Here is a 17,929-nt window from a genome sequence, read left to right on the forward strand (position 1 = left end):
CGGACAAGTGTGAAACGGACAGATGCAAGACCAAAACCTGCTTCCCCACAGAGGCCTTCTCCTCCATGAATTCTCTCTCTTTGCATCGTCTCCCGCAGAGAATCTAGGGTTTTCGCCCGCCGATCAACCATGGCAGATCCCAGCTATGCTGATGCTGATCCCATGCTTTTTCCTTTTCAAGGTACATGCTTCCCTTCCATTCTTTTCTTGATGTAGATGTTCAAACCTTCCTTTTCTGGTTGATATATGTATTAGCGTTGATTCTTCCATTTATTTATATGACTGTATCTACGTGCTTGTAATGCTTCTTCAATGATTTAAGCTGCCCGCAAGTCATCCTTTTCTGTATGGTTGAAAGTCGTTGCAATTCTTGTCTCCACAAATGTTTTTCTTGGCTCAAGAACCGTGGGAATGTATGTCGCTTCTGGAATACTCTCCAGAGAAAGCATATATAATCAGTAACAATCTAAATCTGGAATACTCTCCAGAGAAAGCATATATAATCAGTAACAATCTAAATCGTGAGGATTTTGTGATCGTCAACACTTGAAGATAAGGATTAGTTTTATCTCTTTTGTGACGTTTGTAGGATTTGAGACCCGTAAAAAAGAAATTCTAGTTATTATATTTTTCATGTGGTAAAACCGTCATGATGAGTTACTGGTGGAGTGGACGTGGATGTTTATACACTATGATATTTGAGCAACTTGTACATGCTTTGCATAATGAGAACGCCCATACCTCGTAAGCTTGGCTGCCTCTTCAAAGATATTCTTCATATATACTGTCTTTTCTTATATTGATTCAAAATTTTAATGAATTATCTATGCATGAACAGTTTCAATGCAATGGGGCTTACTAGAATCTGAAGGTGTAACTACCCATGGATCTTAGTTTCTGAACTTGGAACGTAAAACGTTACTACTGTGTGAAGTATATGCTATCTATCAAATTATGTGATGGAAATGCACATTTATTGGCAAAAACATGATGTTTGAATGTATGACCAGGGTAATAATACTGTTGTGGGAGGGCACTACATAGAGGGCTTGTTAATATTTGTGTTGGCTTTTTGCAGAGAGAGATTTGCAAACTTTTCCTCCAACTGATGCTCGAAGTAAATTATTGGGTTCATACCCACAAAGCCATGAAAGAGAAGGTATTGTTTTCTCGCTTATGTTATATGTCTCAATGTGAGGATGAATCGTATACCATAATAAGTGCCTTTAGATTTGTCTTTTGTCCCTCATGAAATCTGTTTTTAATGGGTTAGGTTCTATGTTTAGTTTCATATCATGACCACAATTCATGAATGCTTGTTATGAGGGTCAACTACGTTTGTCTCTATAATATGTTATCAAGGTCAACTATGTTTGTATCCTTAATATGTTATCAAGGGCAACGATGTTCTATAATATGTTGTCAAGGTCCACCATGCCAGTTGTGAATGAGGACACCTATTTCCCCAACAGTAGTTAACTGCTACTTTTATACTTCATGTTGTGTTGAGAGGTTGATTCCATACCATGTTTGTTGATGCACTAGATGCTTGAATCAGGCGATTCAGAACCCTTTGGCTCTCACATCCTTACAGTTGAAAGCATCTCATCACAAACCATATCCGTCAGTCTTTCATAATTCAAATACAAACAGGGAATCAATTTGAAGACTTCCAAAGTAGAGGACCCTTGTCTTGTGCCCACACCCTAGGTATTATTGACTTCAAATAAAATAAAATCAAGTATACAAATTACAAATGTCTACATGATTCATCGATATGCTATGAACATGCTGGGGGGAAAGGATGTACATTCTATTCTAACCTTTCCTCCTGTAGCTCCTTTGTGGACCTTTCTAGAGAGATTTTACTCGTACAAGGATTATAGTTTGGTCTTTTGGCCCTTGGGCCACTTGAACATTCTTGATCTCTTCACACTGCTCAAGTGGCCAAAGTGACCACTTTAATAAAATGATGTCCCAAAACCCTAGATTTGAGACTAAAACTTCGGTGAGCTGTCTAAATCTCTCCCAAGTTGCTTTTGCCATCTCTTTCTCTCATTCGCTTGGTTTTTCTAGGCTCACCACTTAGATTAGTGTTAAAATCTGTATACAGCCTTGCAGATACGAGGAATGTAGAGCGTCTAAACTTCATCATGTGTGAAATGTTGTATACAGATTTTAACAGTAATGTTTAGAATTGAACCTGAAATTTACTTACAAATCAAGTGGAAGAGTGCATTTATGCAAGAGAATTGGTTCGACTTTTTCTTACGAGTTTTTTTTATGCTGTTGTGGGGTCCAAAATCTGATTTTACAAGTCTGTGCACAGAAAAGTGGGCATTTTTGTTCATTTTTTAAAGATTTACAGCTATAGAATTCATTAAAAAAAACCTGAAAATTTGTAGAAGATTACAGTTTTTCAAATTTGACTTGCAAAGGCTCTTCTCATTACTGAGCCATGTGTTTGCAAGAATTATGCCAAAAATTAAATATTTCAGAAATTGATTCTGTTTGTTTGTGGGGTTTATGTCAATGGCTTTTAGATCTACTGATATTGAGATTCTCTTTGGGATAAAGAGTTTTGATGGCAAAGGTTTTGACCTTTGGAAAAATGGGATGGAAGAAATATTATTTCTGAAAGATTGCGATGGTGCAAGAGTAGCTGTAAAATAAACGGCATGACAGATAATGCTTGTTGTCACCCTTAACAAGAAAGCAATTACATACTTTAAATATATGTGTCAGATGCAATTTTGGTAGATCTCAAGGGTCTTACCACTACACATGTTTGGGAGAGACCGTTGGGCAAGTCGATTAACATTATATGTTGCATCATAAGACCCGTAAGGCAGAAGTCAAACTCTGCGATAGAGAGGTTCAGTTTCCGGGCTTAGGCAAGTGGTCGATCCCCAATGTTGAGTCTATACGTCGCAAACAAAGGAGAGGCAGAAAGCTGAGGAATACCTATTAAATAACATTAATGTATTTATAAGTACAATATCCAAGTTACAAGGTTCAAGTCTATCTCCCTTCGAATACAAATTGAATGCTATTTTATTGCTTATGACATTGCTTAATTCTTGGGGAACCTTGATGGTTTCATAATTGAATAACCCCAATCTTGCATGTAACGGACTTACAAGGTCGACCCTTAATTATAAAAAATCAGATGGGAAGCAAATGTTGAAGGCAATTCTTCAACTCTTATTGTTAGAGGATCAGAGAAGGGTAACATACAACAAAGAAACTGGAGCAAAAGCTAAAGTAAATAGTTTGATGACACATGTTATCAGTGTGGTAGGAAAGGCTAGAAGGAGCTTGATTGCACTTAAGAAAGAATTTGAACTTAGGAAGAATGCCAATGGGAAGGGCACAACAGAGAAGAGTCTTCAAGGTACAAATAGCCCTAAGGGCAAAGAAAAGGCCAATTTGGTCTCTAATGTGGTTATTGAAGACCTATTTGATGCAAGGGAAATTTTGTGTACTACATTGTCTTCAAATTATGCTTCCACACTCCATGTGCACAGTATGCAGATCATTAAATGGCAGATGATTGATACATTGCTTATTGTTAATGATTCAATGAATTAGATTTGAATGTAGATTTAGGTGCCTCATTCAACGTGACTCTTGTTGGGGATTGTTTTTACCATTTCTCACGTGGAAAACTATGGCAAAGGCTATGTAGGCAATAATCAAGCTTGCACAATTGATGGTATAGGCACTTTGCATTTGCCTCTCAATAATAGTCAAAAACTTGTATCATGTGATGTCAGAAATGTTCCTAGCATTAAAAAGAATCAATTTTCTGTTGTTCACTGATGGATGTTGTACATGAATATAACATCACTTTTGAGAGTGGATCATGGAGATTGATGAAAGGTTCAATACTTTTTGTCAAGGGTACAAAGAAAGACATAATGTTATTCCTCTCTAAACATAAGCTCCCTCAATATAATGTCTATATTATTTAATATTATAATAATACAATAAAGAAATATATTATTTGTAATATAATAATTTTATTCAACATATTAATAACTACTTAAACTAGTCAGTATAAAGTCCATAAATTATATTTTATACGTTATTAATCGTATAGGCACTTTGCATTTGCCTCTCAATAATAGTCAAAAACTTGTATCATGTGATGTCAGAAATGTTCCTAGCATTAAAAAGAATCAATTTTCTGTTGTTCACTGATGGATGTTGTACATGAATATAACATCACTTTTGAGAGTGGATCATGGAGATTGATGAAAGGTTCAATACTTTTTGTCAAGGGTACAAAGAAAGACATAATGTTATTCCTCTCTAAACATAAGCTCCCTCAATATAATGTCTATATTATTTAATATTATAATAATACAATAAAGAAATATATTATTTGTAATATAATAATTTTATTCAACATATTAATAACTACTTAAACTAGTCAGTATAAAGTCCATAAATTATATTTTATACGTTATTAATCGTATAATATATAATTTAAATTAAAATTACTTTATCCATCAAGTATAATATTACTAAATATATGGAGGCCAAAATATGTAAGTTTAATCTTTATCATTAGGGCAATAATATTCTCCTCGTGTAGGTTTACTTGGTACTCTAAAAAGTATAAAGTAGTTAGTATAAAGTCCATAAATTATATTTTATACCTTATTAATCTTATAGTATAATATTACTAAATATATGGAGACAAAAATATGTAAGTTTAATCCTAATCATTAGGGCAATAATATTCTCTACGTGTAGGACTACTTGGTACTCAAAAACATTAAATATATAGTATACATATATTATATATACTTTCAATCATAGAACGTAATATTCGTGTTCGTGGAGGCATTCAAACGTTTGAAAACGTACACATTTGAAAGGGGAAAAATACGTGCTCCTTTTTTTTTTCTTTTTTTTATTTGTTTACATTGCAAATTTAGCCCATAATATAGACCATAGTTAATCCAATCAAACGTGTCAAACCAATCCAACTTTTAGTTGATTTACCATTCACGTTTTATTGAATCAAACGCGAATGCGAATGCGCGTATGATACGTATGGTTCATTCTATGCTTTCAATATATATATATATATATATTATATTTACAATAATTAAAAAGTCATATATATGTTGGTTTAAATTTAAAATTATTTTTTAATTAATAGCACTTATATTTAATATAAAACTTCTCAATTATTGGTTCAATCATGCCCACCATTTTAAATAAAAGTCTTTTTCAATTATTGATTAAATCATGATCACTATCTTTAATACAAAACATTAGAGAGTCATAAAAATATTGTTATGAGTATTCAATCATTGGTTTATTCATGAACTTCATATGTTATAATGTAATTAGCGACTCATGAATATTTTGGTTAGATTATTTAATAATTGTTTTATTCATGGCCTTTAAGGTAATAAAAAATATAAAATAATCATTAATTAATTTATGAACATCATTTAATTAAAAATTTATTAGAGCATCATAATTATATTAGTTTTAATACCAAATCATTGGTACATTTAAGATTATGTATTAAATAAAGTGTATTAAGGTCTAAAAAAAAGTGTATTAAGGTGAAAGGAACTTTATTTTAAGTCTAATTAACTAATCTAAAGTTTACTAACCATGATTACTTTAACCACAATGGTCAATCCTTATAAATAGGAAGACCCCTCTCATTTCGCGATCAATGACGCGTAGAAAAGAGCACATAGAGAAAAAAGAGTTTACAGCACGTAGAGTCTAGAGCATATAACACCAATAGTAATCTCCTTAGTATCTATCACAATAATTTTGTTTTTTTTAAGAAGAGCGAGCGCCAAGATATTTGTTAAGCGTCTAATTGTATGAATATTTTAAAAAAAAATATGTTTTTTAAATCACTAGAACTCAATAAAGGGTATCGAGTTCCTTTTTAGAGGTCTCTATTATAATGGGAACTTGATACAATGTATTAAGTTTATGTTTAAAGTGAGGGTTTTATATAAGAACTCCCACTTTATACAAGAACTTGATATGATGTATCGAGTTCCCCATGATAATAGAGACCTCTAAAAAGGAACTTGATACCATGTATCGACTTTTAGTGATTTAAAAACATATTTTTAAAAAAGTGACCGTACAGTTAGGCGCTTACTTGGTATCTTGGCGTGCGCTCTTCTTAAAAGACATTATTGTCGTGGTAGATGCTAACGGGGAAATGGCGATTGGTGCTATGTGCTCTGGGCTATGTGCTTTATGTGCTCTGTTCTCCGTGTGACTGATCGCGAAATGAGGGGGTCTTCCTATTTCTAGGGATTGACCATTGTGGTTACTTTAACTATGGTTGTTAAGCTTTAGGTTAGTTAGTTACACTTAAGAGAGACTTTCTTTGACCTTAGTACACTTTTTTTTTAGACCTTAATACACTTTATTTAATACATAAGCTTGATTGTACCAATGATTGGGTATTAAAACCAATATAATTTGATGCTTTAATAAGTTTTAATTAAATGATGTTCATGAATTAATCAAATATTAAATACTCAAACTAACATATTAATGATTATTTTTTATTGTCTTTAAAGGTCATTAATAAAATAATAATTGAATAGTCTAACCAAAATCTTTATGAATCTTTAATGTGCATTATTAAATATAAAGTTCATGAATGAACCAATGATTAAATACTCACAACATTTTTATGGCTCTCTAATGTTTTATAATAAAGATCGTGGTCATGAATTAATTAATAATTGAAAAAGGCTTATATTTAAAATGGTGGGCATAAATGAACCAATGATTGAGAAGTTTTATATTAAATATGATGCCATAAATTAACAAATGATTTTAAATTTAAACCAACATATATATGGCTTTGTAATTATTATAAATGTATGCAATATATATATATTTAAAAATTGAATGTATATAATATATGTATACTATATACTTAATGTTTAGGAGTACCAAGTAGGCCTACACGTAGAGAATATTATTGCTCTAATGATTGAGATTAAACTTACATTTTTTGCCTCCATATATTTAGTAATATTATACTTGATAGATAAAAGAAATTTAATTTAAATTATATACTATAGGATTAATAAAGTATAAAATATAATTTATGGACTTTATACGGACTAGTTTAAGTAGTTATTAATATGTTGAATATAATTATTATATTAAAAATAATATCTTTCTTTATTGTATTATTATAATATTAAATAATATAAACATTATATTGAGGGAGCTTATGTTTAGAGAGGAGTTTATCATTTTTTATATTAGCCCAAGCAGATAATTGAAGAGCTCTATGTGGACCTTAAGCCATGAGTGAAGACTCACCGTTCTCGATTAAAGAATATTGTTTGTCATTAGACTCTTCGTTTTTTCTATTGAAGAGTATTGTCTGTCGATAAACTAACCATTTTCTATTGAAGAATATTGTCAGTCGACAAACTCACCCATTTCAATCGAAGAGTATTGTTTGAGCTCATCTTCACCTAAAACACATGTAAATAATGACACATGTGAAGAGTTTTCTATTGAAGAATACGATATTAATAAAGATATAGAGAATGAAGGTAGTGCCAATGAAACATCGAAGATCATGGGTGATGGTGACAACAAAGAATTGGATTGTAACGACGTTACCCCAACTTCTATGTAAGAAGAGAAATTTGGAAGCCTTATGCATATTAGAAGAATCCCACGTAGAGTTCTTCTGGCCAAATTTAACTTGGTGACATCAGATAAACAAATTGGATTTGATGTCAACAAAACATGTGCTCGTGGTTGTATGTTTATGATTGGAAAATCAAAGTTGTGAGAATTAAGGCGATACTACTTTTCGATGGCTAGTGATGAGCAAGACATTTACCTCGGCTCACATATGCAACTAGTGTCCGACAAATGTACGGGGATCAAAGTATCATTCGAGTATTATATCTTCCATGCGCAACAAATCTTCCATTCGAGTATCATTTGAACGCTCCCTTGTTACAAAACACGCGAACACACAAGCAAGGTTTACATACGAGAGACAATTTCGGACGCCTTTGTGAAAGGAGAGGTGCATGGGCAAGCCCGAACGCTCCCTTGCCACAAGTTGCACGAACACACAAGCAAGGTTTACACACGAGAGACACAATTTCGAACGCCTTTCTGAAAAGAGAGGTGCATGGGCAAGCTCGAACGCTCCCTTGCCACAAGTCTCACGAACACACAAGCAAGGTTTACACACGAGAGACAATTTCAAACGCCTTTGTGAAAGGAGAGGGGCATGGCAAGCCCGAACACTCCCTTGCCACAAGTTGCATGAACACAAGCAAGATTTACACTAACACGTAAGACACGTAAGTTTGAATGTCTTTGTGAAAGGAGAGGTGCATGGGCAAGCTCGAAATGCTCCCTTGTCACAAGACACAAACAAATAAGCACAAATGATGATAACATATAAGACATGTAGGTTTGAATGCCTTTGTAGCCTGAAAGGCTCCATTGTCACAAGACACATAAACAAATAAGCACAATCAAGATTTACACATAAGACAAGTAGATGAAAGAAAATATTAGTTTATATCAATATAATAGATTCTTTTATAATATAAGAATCATGTTACAATGGGTTGGATGCGAATATGAAGGATTGTTTATAAAAGAATGAGGGAAGAGAGGTGGAGGAAAGAAGAGAGTGGAGTATAGAAGGAGTTTCTTTGTTGATGATGCCTCTCGATGTTGTTGATCCTTCTTATTCCACTTTCCAATTGAGTAGAACTTGAAGGTGGTTACTAGTTCTTACTTTGTATGTCGAGTACAATTGTCTATGGAGCTAAACAAATGCCAATTGAGAAGAAAGGACAGTTGCATAGTGACTTGGTATCGGAACAAAAACAATTATGGCTCCAAACCTTAGAAGAAAAAAGAAAGCATATTGAGGTCGCAAAGAAATATGCCGCACAACAAGACACGTCATGGTGAGATGTATTTTTTAGTGATTAGAAAGGAATTATAGACCATTATGTATTTGGTGATAATTGAAATTTGGAAACACCATTCACATGGTCGGTACAACATGATTGTGTAAATAAAACTCCGGAGCAACCAACAAATGCGATTAATGAAAGTTTGGTCCATCTAAAACAAAGAGACATTTATGTGGGACCAAGGATGACCAAAGCAGCTGAAGCTAGATGGTAAGGCAATTTGCAAGAGCTCGCGCCGGGGATGTTGATTGCAACACTTATTGATGGGAACTCACAAGGCCACCAAATTTGGGTTGGTAAAATTTTAGAAGTGCTAATGCATGAAATAGAAAACACGATCAAGTCTATAATAGTTCATTGGTACAACACTAGAAGTGCAAATGCTTTTACGGGTAAGTATACATTGGAGATTATTGAATGCCCAATGACAAGAGGGGGTAAGAAGAGGAAACGAAATATTTGTAACACCTCGACCCTTGATATCTCTAATGTGGATATTAGAGTGTACGACTTCATGCTTACAAAAGCTAGATGATTAAGGAAGTCAACAATAGATATAATAAAAGAAAAATTACCAGGTCTACAAGATGGCTCGAGTCAAAGGCAAACGAGATCTGCTACATATAATTTAGAGTCAAACCATTTGGTTTATGACGAAGTTAATGCATTGATTGGTACATCCGAGGATGACGAGGAGGAATTGTTATTGCATATTAGCTATAGTAGTGATTCTTCGTAAAGGAGTGATTATGAATGTATTTTTGGTTATTAAGTGTAACTACAATCCGCTTGTAACAAATCGAGTAATATAAAAGCATGTGTTTTGATTTCTTATGATTTCTATAAAAAGCGTTTCTTATAAAATAACATTGGTTGTAAAGTTTGTGATATAAATTGAGAATGTAAGTTTTTTAAATTCCTCTTTATCTATTTATTTCTAAATCACGAAAATAATGGATTTTTAACCTTTTTCATAATATATTTGAGAATGTATGATAGTGGTATCAATGTGTTTTGTAAAATCATTGAAAAAGTACTAAAATCAATTAAAATATTCCTTATCCTTCCATTTATGCGCGATCCTTTCACTTGTGAACGCGAACGTGTTAGATCTGAATCATTGTCGTTGGGATGGTCGACTTCGTATTTGGGCATCTTACTTGTGCCTTTGTCCAATTTCGGACTTAACCGCGACATGCTTGAAAGGCTTGAAGGCTTGTGTGGTCCACTTAGCTCGATAGAGCTTGGACGGTCCTTTGGTGAAGGGCTTGGCGGAATATCATCCATCGAGTTGACGTTCAACTCTTCCTCGGTCGGTTCGGGTGGAGTCAAATCGGGCTTATACCAAGATGTTGATTTGTCGAAGACTACGTCATGACTCACCCGAACCGCTTGGGTCGAAGCGCTATAGCAATTGTATGCCTTCTTCTCGAATGAGTATCCTATGAGGATACATTCCTCTGACTTCGCGTCAGACTTGTGTCGGCTTTCATTCGGGATGTGTACATTCGCAATGCATCCGAACACCTTGAGGTGCGACAGGATTGACTTCCTTTCGACGAGGAGCTCATATGGAGTTAGCTCATGCACTCCATTGATGGTGTATCGATTCATGAGATAGACGATCGTGGATGCCGCTTCGACCCAATAGAAGTTCGACATGTGCTTCTCATGCATCATGGCACGTGCTACCTCTAGCATTTGCCGATTCTTGCTTTCGGTTATTCCATTTTGTTGGGGTGTGTGTCAGCATGAGAATTCTCTTTGAATGCCTTCACTTTGGAGGTAGGATATGAATTCATCAGAGAAGTACTCCTTCCCTCCATCCGATCGTAGGCATCGAATGTGTCGACCGAATTCTTTTTCGACTTGCCCCTTGAGCTGTTGGAAGTGGGAGAACACTTCACTCTTCTTCTTCATCGGGAAGATCCACATGTAGTGCGAGTAGTTGTTAATGAAGGTGACGTAGAATCGACATCCATCGATTGCCGACGTTTGAGCCGGTCCCCATACATCCGAGTGTATGATGTCAAGGAGGCCTTTGCTTGCGTAGCTCTCCTTTGGGAATGAGCGTCGATGTTGTTTGTCAAGTTGACATGCTTCGCATACTCAGTTGACTCATTTCGACTCAAATGTTAGAGACCAAATTCTTCGTTATTGTGGGCACATGCAAGACATTCTTGATGCAAGTTTGCTTGCCTACTTTCTCGAATGGGACATTGCCGATGTGTCGAATGGGATGTGTGGTGTCGTCTCTTGTCTCTATGAAGCTGGGTCGATTCGGTGTACGCAAGTCATTGAACCACACTCTTCGTGGGAAGTCATGTGATGTGAGGCGCCGGAATCGACGAACCACACGTCTTTCGAGTTGGAGGTCCTCGTTAAACCCTAAACCCTAAACCCTAAACTCACAAACTATGTCTCATCACGAATTGACCACCGTAGTCGTTGTATTTGGAGTTGTTGGCATAGTTTGTGAGTTGTCGAGTTGTCGAAACCGACTTGCTTCTCTTTCTCCGACACTCGTCTTCTCGGTGGTCGATTTTGTCGCAATAGTTGCAAGCAATGGGTCACATTTTCCGACCTTGTTCGGCATGGAAGCTACCCCTTCTTCCGAAGGTCCCTCGATGGATTCCGTATTGTTGTCGAAGGTTTGAGTTACCTTCGTGTGATGGGTCGAGTCGACCTCGTCTTCCACCTCAACTTCATTCTCGGCCACCATCCGAATTCGAGAAGAACATTTGTCCTTGCGATGTCTTGGTTTTTGTTTGGACGTGGTTCTCTTCAACCATTAACATTGATTAAAGGTCGAAGAACGGAGGGTTTTCCCTCGCCAAGATTGCCGTCCTTAACGAGTCAAATCGTTGTGTGAGGTTGCCCAAGCATACTTGAACCATCTTGTCTTTGTCGACATTTATTTTGATGGAGCCAAGCGAATCGCAAATGCTCTTGATCTTGACGGTGTAGTCTGACACGAACATGTCTTTTTGCTGAATGTTGTTCAACTCTTGTCGAAGTTGAAGCTTTTTGGTGGTTGTGTTAGCGATGAACATTTTCTTTAAGTTCGCCCACGCTTCTTTAGGCGTCTTGGCGTCTCGAATGTGGCTAAACATGTGGTCGTGAACATATGTTGTCAAGCAATACATGACTCAACTCGTCGCTTGCTCCCATGTTGCGTAGTTGACGTTCTTTGAGTCGTGTCGATTTTCTTGTGCGCCATTGATGTAGCTCCAATACCCTTGGCCGACAAGGTATTGGGTCATCTTGTACTCCCAAGATAAAAAATTGCTTCGGTCTAGCTTTTCACTGGGGAGCAAGCTACCCATTTGTGTGTTCATTTTAATGTAGTGTCTTACTTTTTCGATTTCCTTCGCTCGATCACTTACTCGTGCTACGTAGCAGCACTACGGTGGCAGATAGCCGGATTTTGTCGTCGGCATCTCGAACACACAATTACGAAGAGGAAGATGGGCTTAGTGGATGTGTTAAACCACACGCTCTGATACCATGTTAAGAATTAGGTAAGTAATTAAGGGTTAATTAGTACCTAATTATGTGATTAGTTGATAAGCGGAAGATTAAGTGATATGTGTGTATGTGTGAGAGGAAGAGAGAGAGAAAGATACACTTATGAACACCACAAGATGGGGGATGAGTAACTATATTAAATTAGCATTATCATCATCAAATACAAAAATACCTACAATGAGGTATATATAGATCTCATGTGTAAGGGTGCACATGTGTGAGGATAATATAGGTACAAAAGTGTAAGTCCTATATTAAATGTACTTAGGAGTGGAGGATCTAGAATATCCCACTTAAGTACAAGGTCCTATTTAAGGTGTTATAGTAAACATTTCTAATTAGATTCTATCTAGGTAACTACAAAGTTACATGGTTGACTAACTAACTAAACTAAGTTGAGCTTGATCTCTCAACAAATACATATTATTGATTATTGACATACCATACGGATTTTGTATGGTTGGATCAACATGTTAGCATAAAGGGGTGACTCCTTCCATTTTGTATCTTAGTGTGTGAACATGTCCAAATAGTTAGGGCTTAGTATATAAGCAATAACCTAACATTGTAACTTAGAATTCTTTTATCTGCTTGATCATCTTGTATCTTGAGTCTCTGAATGAGAGAAAAACAGAGCATAATGAGAATCACCATTTAAGCTTAACTTCTTGTCTATCTACTCGTTTAGCTACATATTTGTGTATGTTGTTTGATGTGCATAATCGACAGGTCCTCAAACGTTCTTCCGCGCATATATGCTCACAAGTGGTATCTGAGCGAACTTGTTGTTCAGTAGCAACTGAAGGAAAAGATCAAGTCAGTCAAAATTCGCGCTTTCAAAACAAAATATGGCTTCAACATCTGGTATAGGAGTTGAAATCTGAAAGTTCGACAACAAAAACTTTGCCCTATGGAAGGAGGTGATGCAAGATATGTTGATCATCAAAAGACAAATGCACCATCCGAATGCATCTGGCCGAGAATGTCTACTTCAATATGGCCAATGAGACGACAACCTTCTCGTTATGGGAGAAGTTGTAAGCAGTGTACGAAAAGAAGTCCTTGTTGAAACTCATATTGATTCGACAACTATTCAATATGAAGATGAGAGAGTCGGATCCTGCAACCTCCCACATCAACACCTTCAGACGGGTGTTGTCTGAACTCTCCTCCCAAGGGATTAACTTCAAAGAAGTGAAAGCCCTTACCCTCTTGTCGAGCTTGTTGGCGAGTGTGGAGGCACCACTGAACTCAGTCGATCAAAAGAACAAGTTGATGAAAACGAGGGGAGACCGACATCAGTTGAAGTCGAGAACCAATCGACCAGGCGATTTTTGCACCCCCTACAGAAAAGTCAATCATAATGTTTTCGACTTTTGGTCGATCAAGAGGAAAGAGAGTGGTCGACAATCCGAGCGGAATCGAGGACGATCTGACTTGAACCACTCGATCCAATTCATCTTTATTAACTTCGTCTCTTCCTTTTTCTCACAGAGGAACGAGATAGAGAGAGACAAGGTTTACTTGTATCAATGGTCGTCTTCACCTTCATCGGCAGAAGTGACGACGGCTCTTGGAGTGCTAAGCAACACCTTGCTTCTGAGGATGGAGGTTTCCTTGAGGGATCCGCTGATTCTTCCTTCAATCTTTAGCACTTGCTTATGAAGCTCTCTCTCTCTCTTGGCGCTTTTGGATTGGTCTTCCAGGTAACCATTGGCGGTGGAGGAAGGGCAACTTTGTGTCTAGTGGAGCAATAACATCGATTGGGGGTGGGGGAGGGGGTAGTGGTGGTGCTCCTATTGTAGAAGAGAAGGAAGAAGTAAAAGAGAAACAAGAAGAAAGCGATGATGATATGGGATTCTCATTGTTTGATTATAATTAATTAATTCAACTATTAGAGTAGAAATAATGTCTTTTTGTTTGCATTTTGTATTCGGCCTTTTTCCACTTTATTGAGTCTAGTTGCTTAGAAAAGGTGGCTATTGAGAATTTATTTATAAGGGTTTTTTCTTCATGACATGGATGTATGTATGTTTACATTTTGGAGTTATCAATAGTAAGTTTGTTGCTTTGGTTTGAGAGAGAGAGAGAGAGAGGAAAAGAAAGCAAAGAGAGCAAGAGAGCACGAGAGAAGGAGCCATGAGTGTGATCGACCTCTTCGAAGTGGCCCTCCTTTGGCAAGCAAGGATGTGTAGGATGAGCTACAAGAAGGCGAGAATTTGTGGCCATTAGGATCCAAACCACTTTTCGAGGGTTATTGGTTTAATACCATATCAATTTTTTACCATATTCATATGTGTGCATGTGTATTTGCATATGCATGGTTGTGTTTGTATGTGTCTATTTGTATGCATGTATGAATGCATGCACACATGCATAGGTAGCATTCCATATCATGTTCTTTTTTTACATGTTAATTTGTGTAGTTACTATTGTCATTTCACAGGCAAGAAGAGTTGGTTTGGTCTTGAGAAGCCTCATGGGGAGCTCATGATGAGTTGTTGTCAAAGTGAAACAAAAAGACGACAAAATTCACTATTATGACTAGGGGTTTTGCTTATGATCTGTCTTTCTTTCTATTAGAGAAGTATGCAAAAATAAGAATGAAATGGTTGGAAAGGAAAGTATGGAGGGAGATAATATTTTTCTTATTCCAAATTTTTTCTCTTAAAACTCGTTTTTAACTAATATGGGAGTTTTGTCCCATTTGTTTGAAGTTTTTTCTTTAAATATTTGTTTTTTTTTCATTATTTCAAATGGAAGAAAAATAATGGGTTATTTATAAGAGAGCACAACAACAAATATTCATGTACTATGTGTGGTGATGGAGATGTTGAGTTAATTGGATATCTCCATCAAAGATTCGTTGTGCTTAATTGCTTTTCTATATGATATCTTTGTATTTAAGGATATGGAGCTTTCAATACCTGAGACTAGGCTTCACATCTAACTAGTTTTTATTTTGGTGGTGCAGTTATGCTAAGAATGCACCATCAAGGCTCTCATACCATGAGTTTGTTTTGAGGCTAACTATCAAGGGAGGTCGAAGCATGCATTTCTTCCTATGATTGCCTTTTGTTTTGTAAGTATGGATGGTCTTCATTCCTTTCATGACTTTTTGGATTTGGAGGTTGACATTTATTAGGAACATTTCTAAAGCCAAGTGGGTGTTTATTCATCGAATCCCACCCACTTTAACCTTCACTAACCGTGTCTATGGAATTTTATCATCACCTAACATTGTATTCATCTTTCTTGGTGCTACATCATTAGGAGAATGCAAGGTCCTCATTTCTACTTGTTGTAAAGGAAGGAGATTGATAAATAAATCATTGCATGTGTTGTAATATATTACTTTCCTCTCATCTAATGAATTGTTGTTTGTTTGAAACATTATTTGAACCGTAGGTACGCCATTATTATAGCAAGTTGGTTTTGCATGTGTTTGTTTGTTGCAAACTATATAATCTAAGGAAAAGGTGTATTAGAAAGAGATGTTGTATTGCCAATAGTGTGCTTGATATGTATGGTAAATGTGGCTTGACCCATGTAGCACATATATGCTTGATAAGCTTCACATATTGAATCAGTCATTTATTAATCTCTTCCTCGTTAAATAATGTTGTGATGTGAGAAGTTATTGAGCATTTGAAGGAACTTCTTGTAGTGATGAGGTATTAATGATGATTGTTAATTTCATAAAGTTTAAATATAGAATAACTATCAAACCAAATAATGAACTCTTGAGTCTTTATTAGTAAAAGAATATCTATGATTTAGGTGCAAATAGACACGAACACCTACACACACACATAACACATAGATACATACACACATGTTATACAACTAAGATATACCACACATACAATATAATATATACATAAATAAATATGGAATACAATACATACATATGAACACACACAAAACATATACATACATAAAATATATACAACATATGCAATACAATATAATACATACATACACACATGTATAAAACATACATGTGTCTTCTATGTAAGGGCTTTAAAATGAGTTGTTGTCAATATATATATTGGCACTAAGGGGTATTTTTATTAACCGTATTTTTATAGAAGGGTATCTAAAATAGTAAAAAACATACGTATAAGGGGTTTATAAAAGGTGTCGCGAATGCACGTGATATAACCTCTTTATATATAGTGGAGCCCCCGGGAGTTGATGATACAACATGCCCCAAAAACTCCACTTGATTCTGGTCGAAACTACACTTTTCTAATTTTGCGCAGAGACCATATTCTCGTAGTCGACGTAATACCTGACGAACATGTTTATCATGCTCCTCTTCAAACTTCGAGTAGATCAAAATGTCGTCCAGGTAAACTATAGTGAAGATCGAGAAAATCTCGAAAAATATCATTCGCCATATGCTGGAACACTGTAGGCACATTTGTGAGATCGAATGGCATCACGGTATACTCAAAATGTCCATAATGAGTGCGAAAAGCAGTTTTCCATTCATCCCCTGGACGAATCCATACTAGATTGTATGCACTGCGAAGATCCAAATTTGTGAAATATTTTGCTCCACTAAGACGTTCCAAAAGGTTTGAGATCAATGGTAGAGCATATCTATTCTAGATAGTCACTTTGTTCAGCCCTCGATAATCCACGGCTAATCGAAGAGATAGGTGCAACAGGAGGGGTTCTAGAATGTCGGATGAATCCGTTTGCCAGATTCTCATCAATATATTCCCGCAAAGTCTCTAGCTCTACCGGTGAGAGATTATAAATTGGCCCCCATGGCAAGTTCTTTCCATGGTTGTAAGTCAATAGGGCAGTCGTATGGCCTATGCTCTGGTAGTGTATTTGCCTTCACCTTATCAAAGACGTTTGAAAACTCTTTTTATTTTTTTGGTAATTGGACGTCCGGCTCCAGTAAGATGGGTGATGGGTTTGACGGAGTTGCTACGATTGCAAATATGAACATGTCCTCATTCCCCCCTTCCTCACGTAACTGATGGAGAGAGATGGTTGATAACTTATGGGATCTAGTATCAAATATTGGAGTGTTGAGGGATGTGGATGTAGTTCTTTTTTCTTGGGATTCCTCAATTGTTCTTTTCATCCAATCAATCTTCGGGTTATGTACTTCAAACCAAGAGAGACCTAGAACTAATGGGTGTTTTGGACTACGAATAATGTTGAAAGAGATTATGCTTGCCAAATCACCAAGAACTACACGAATTGGCTCAGACTCTTCAACTATATCACTTGATGTTATGGGACGGCCATCGATGACTTCTACGGATACTAGGTTAGGGAGGCTATTCAAGAGGATGTTTTCTGTCAATGCAAACTCACGATCCATGAAACAAGAGTTGGCTCTAGAATCTAAGAGGGCAGAGGCTAGGAGTCGATGACAAATAGATGTGCTAAGCTCA

The 17,929-nt window shown here is 36.2% G+C and overlaps 1 protein-coding gene across 6 annotated transcripts; it reads left to right on the forward strand.

The window, feature by feature from the left end:
• Positions 1-15,894, forward strand: LOC147854353 (uncharacterized). Of its 6 annotated transcripts, none has more exons than XM_087330907.1 (3): positions 1-181; positions 1,079-1,159; positions 2,746-3,126. In XM_087330907.1, the coding sequence occupies exons 1-3, from the start codon at positions 130-132 to the stop codon at positions 2,892-2,894; spliced, it is 282 nt and encodes a 93-aa protein (XP_087187033.1). In that variant the 5' UTR covers positions 1-129; the 3' UTR covers positions 2,895-3,126. The 6 variants fall into 6 exon arrangements, with proteins under 6 accessions (XP_087187033.1, XP_087187031.1, XP_087187034.1 ...); XM_087330905.1 differs by lacking the exon at positions 2,746-3,126 and adding an exon at positions 2,578-2,739 and having other exon boundaries at positions 5-181; XM_087330908.1 differs by lacking the exon at positions 2,746-3,126 and adding an exon at positions 14,956-15,416 and having other exon boundaries at positions 10-181.
• Positions 15,895-17,929: the final 2,035 nt, after the last annotated feature.

This window comes from Azolla caroliniana, unplaced genomic scaffold (genome assembly GCF_043228905.1).
Source record: "Azolla caroliniana isolate FFs.n. ecotype wild unplaced genomic scaffold, voAzoCaro1.0.p SCAF_15, whole genome shotgun sequence".
Lineage (NCBI taxonomy): Eukaryota > Viridiplantae > Streptophyta > Polypodiopsida > Salviniales > Salviniaceae > Azolla > Azolla caroliniana.

What these genes read in the sequence shown, in the direction of transcription:
- LOC147854353 (XM_087330905.1), top strand. Translation starts at nt 23, where the DNA reads ATGCAAGACCAAAACCTGCTTCCCCACAGAGGCCTTCTCCTCCATGAA. An exon ending in CATGCTTTTTCCTTTTCAAG is followed by an intron (nt 182 to 1,078) that starts GTACATGCTTCC and finishes GGCTTTTTGCAG; the next exon opens with AGAGAGATTTGCAAACTTTT. An exon ending in ACAAAGCCATGAAAGAGAAG is followed by an intron (nt 1,160 to 2,577) that starts GTATTGTTTTCT and finishes TTTGGGATAAAG; the next exon opens with AGTTTTGATGGCAAAGGTTT.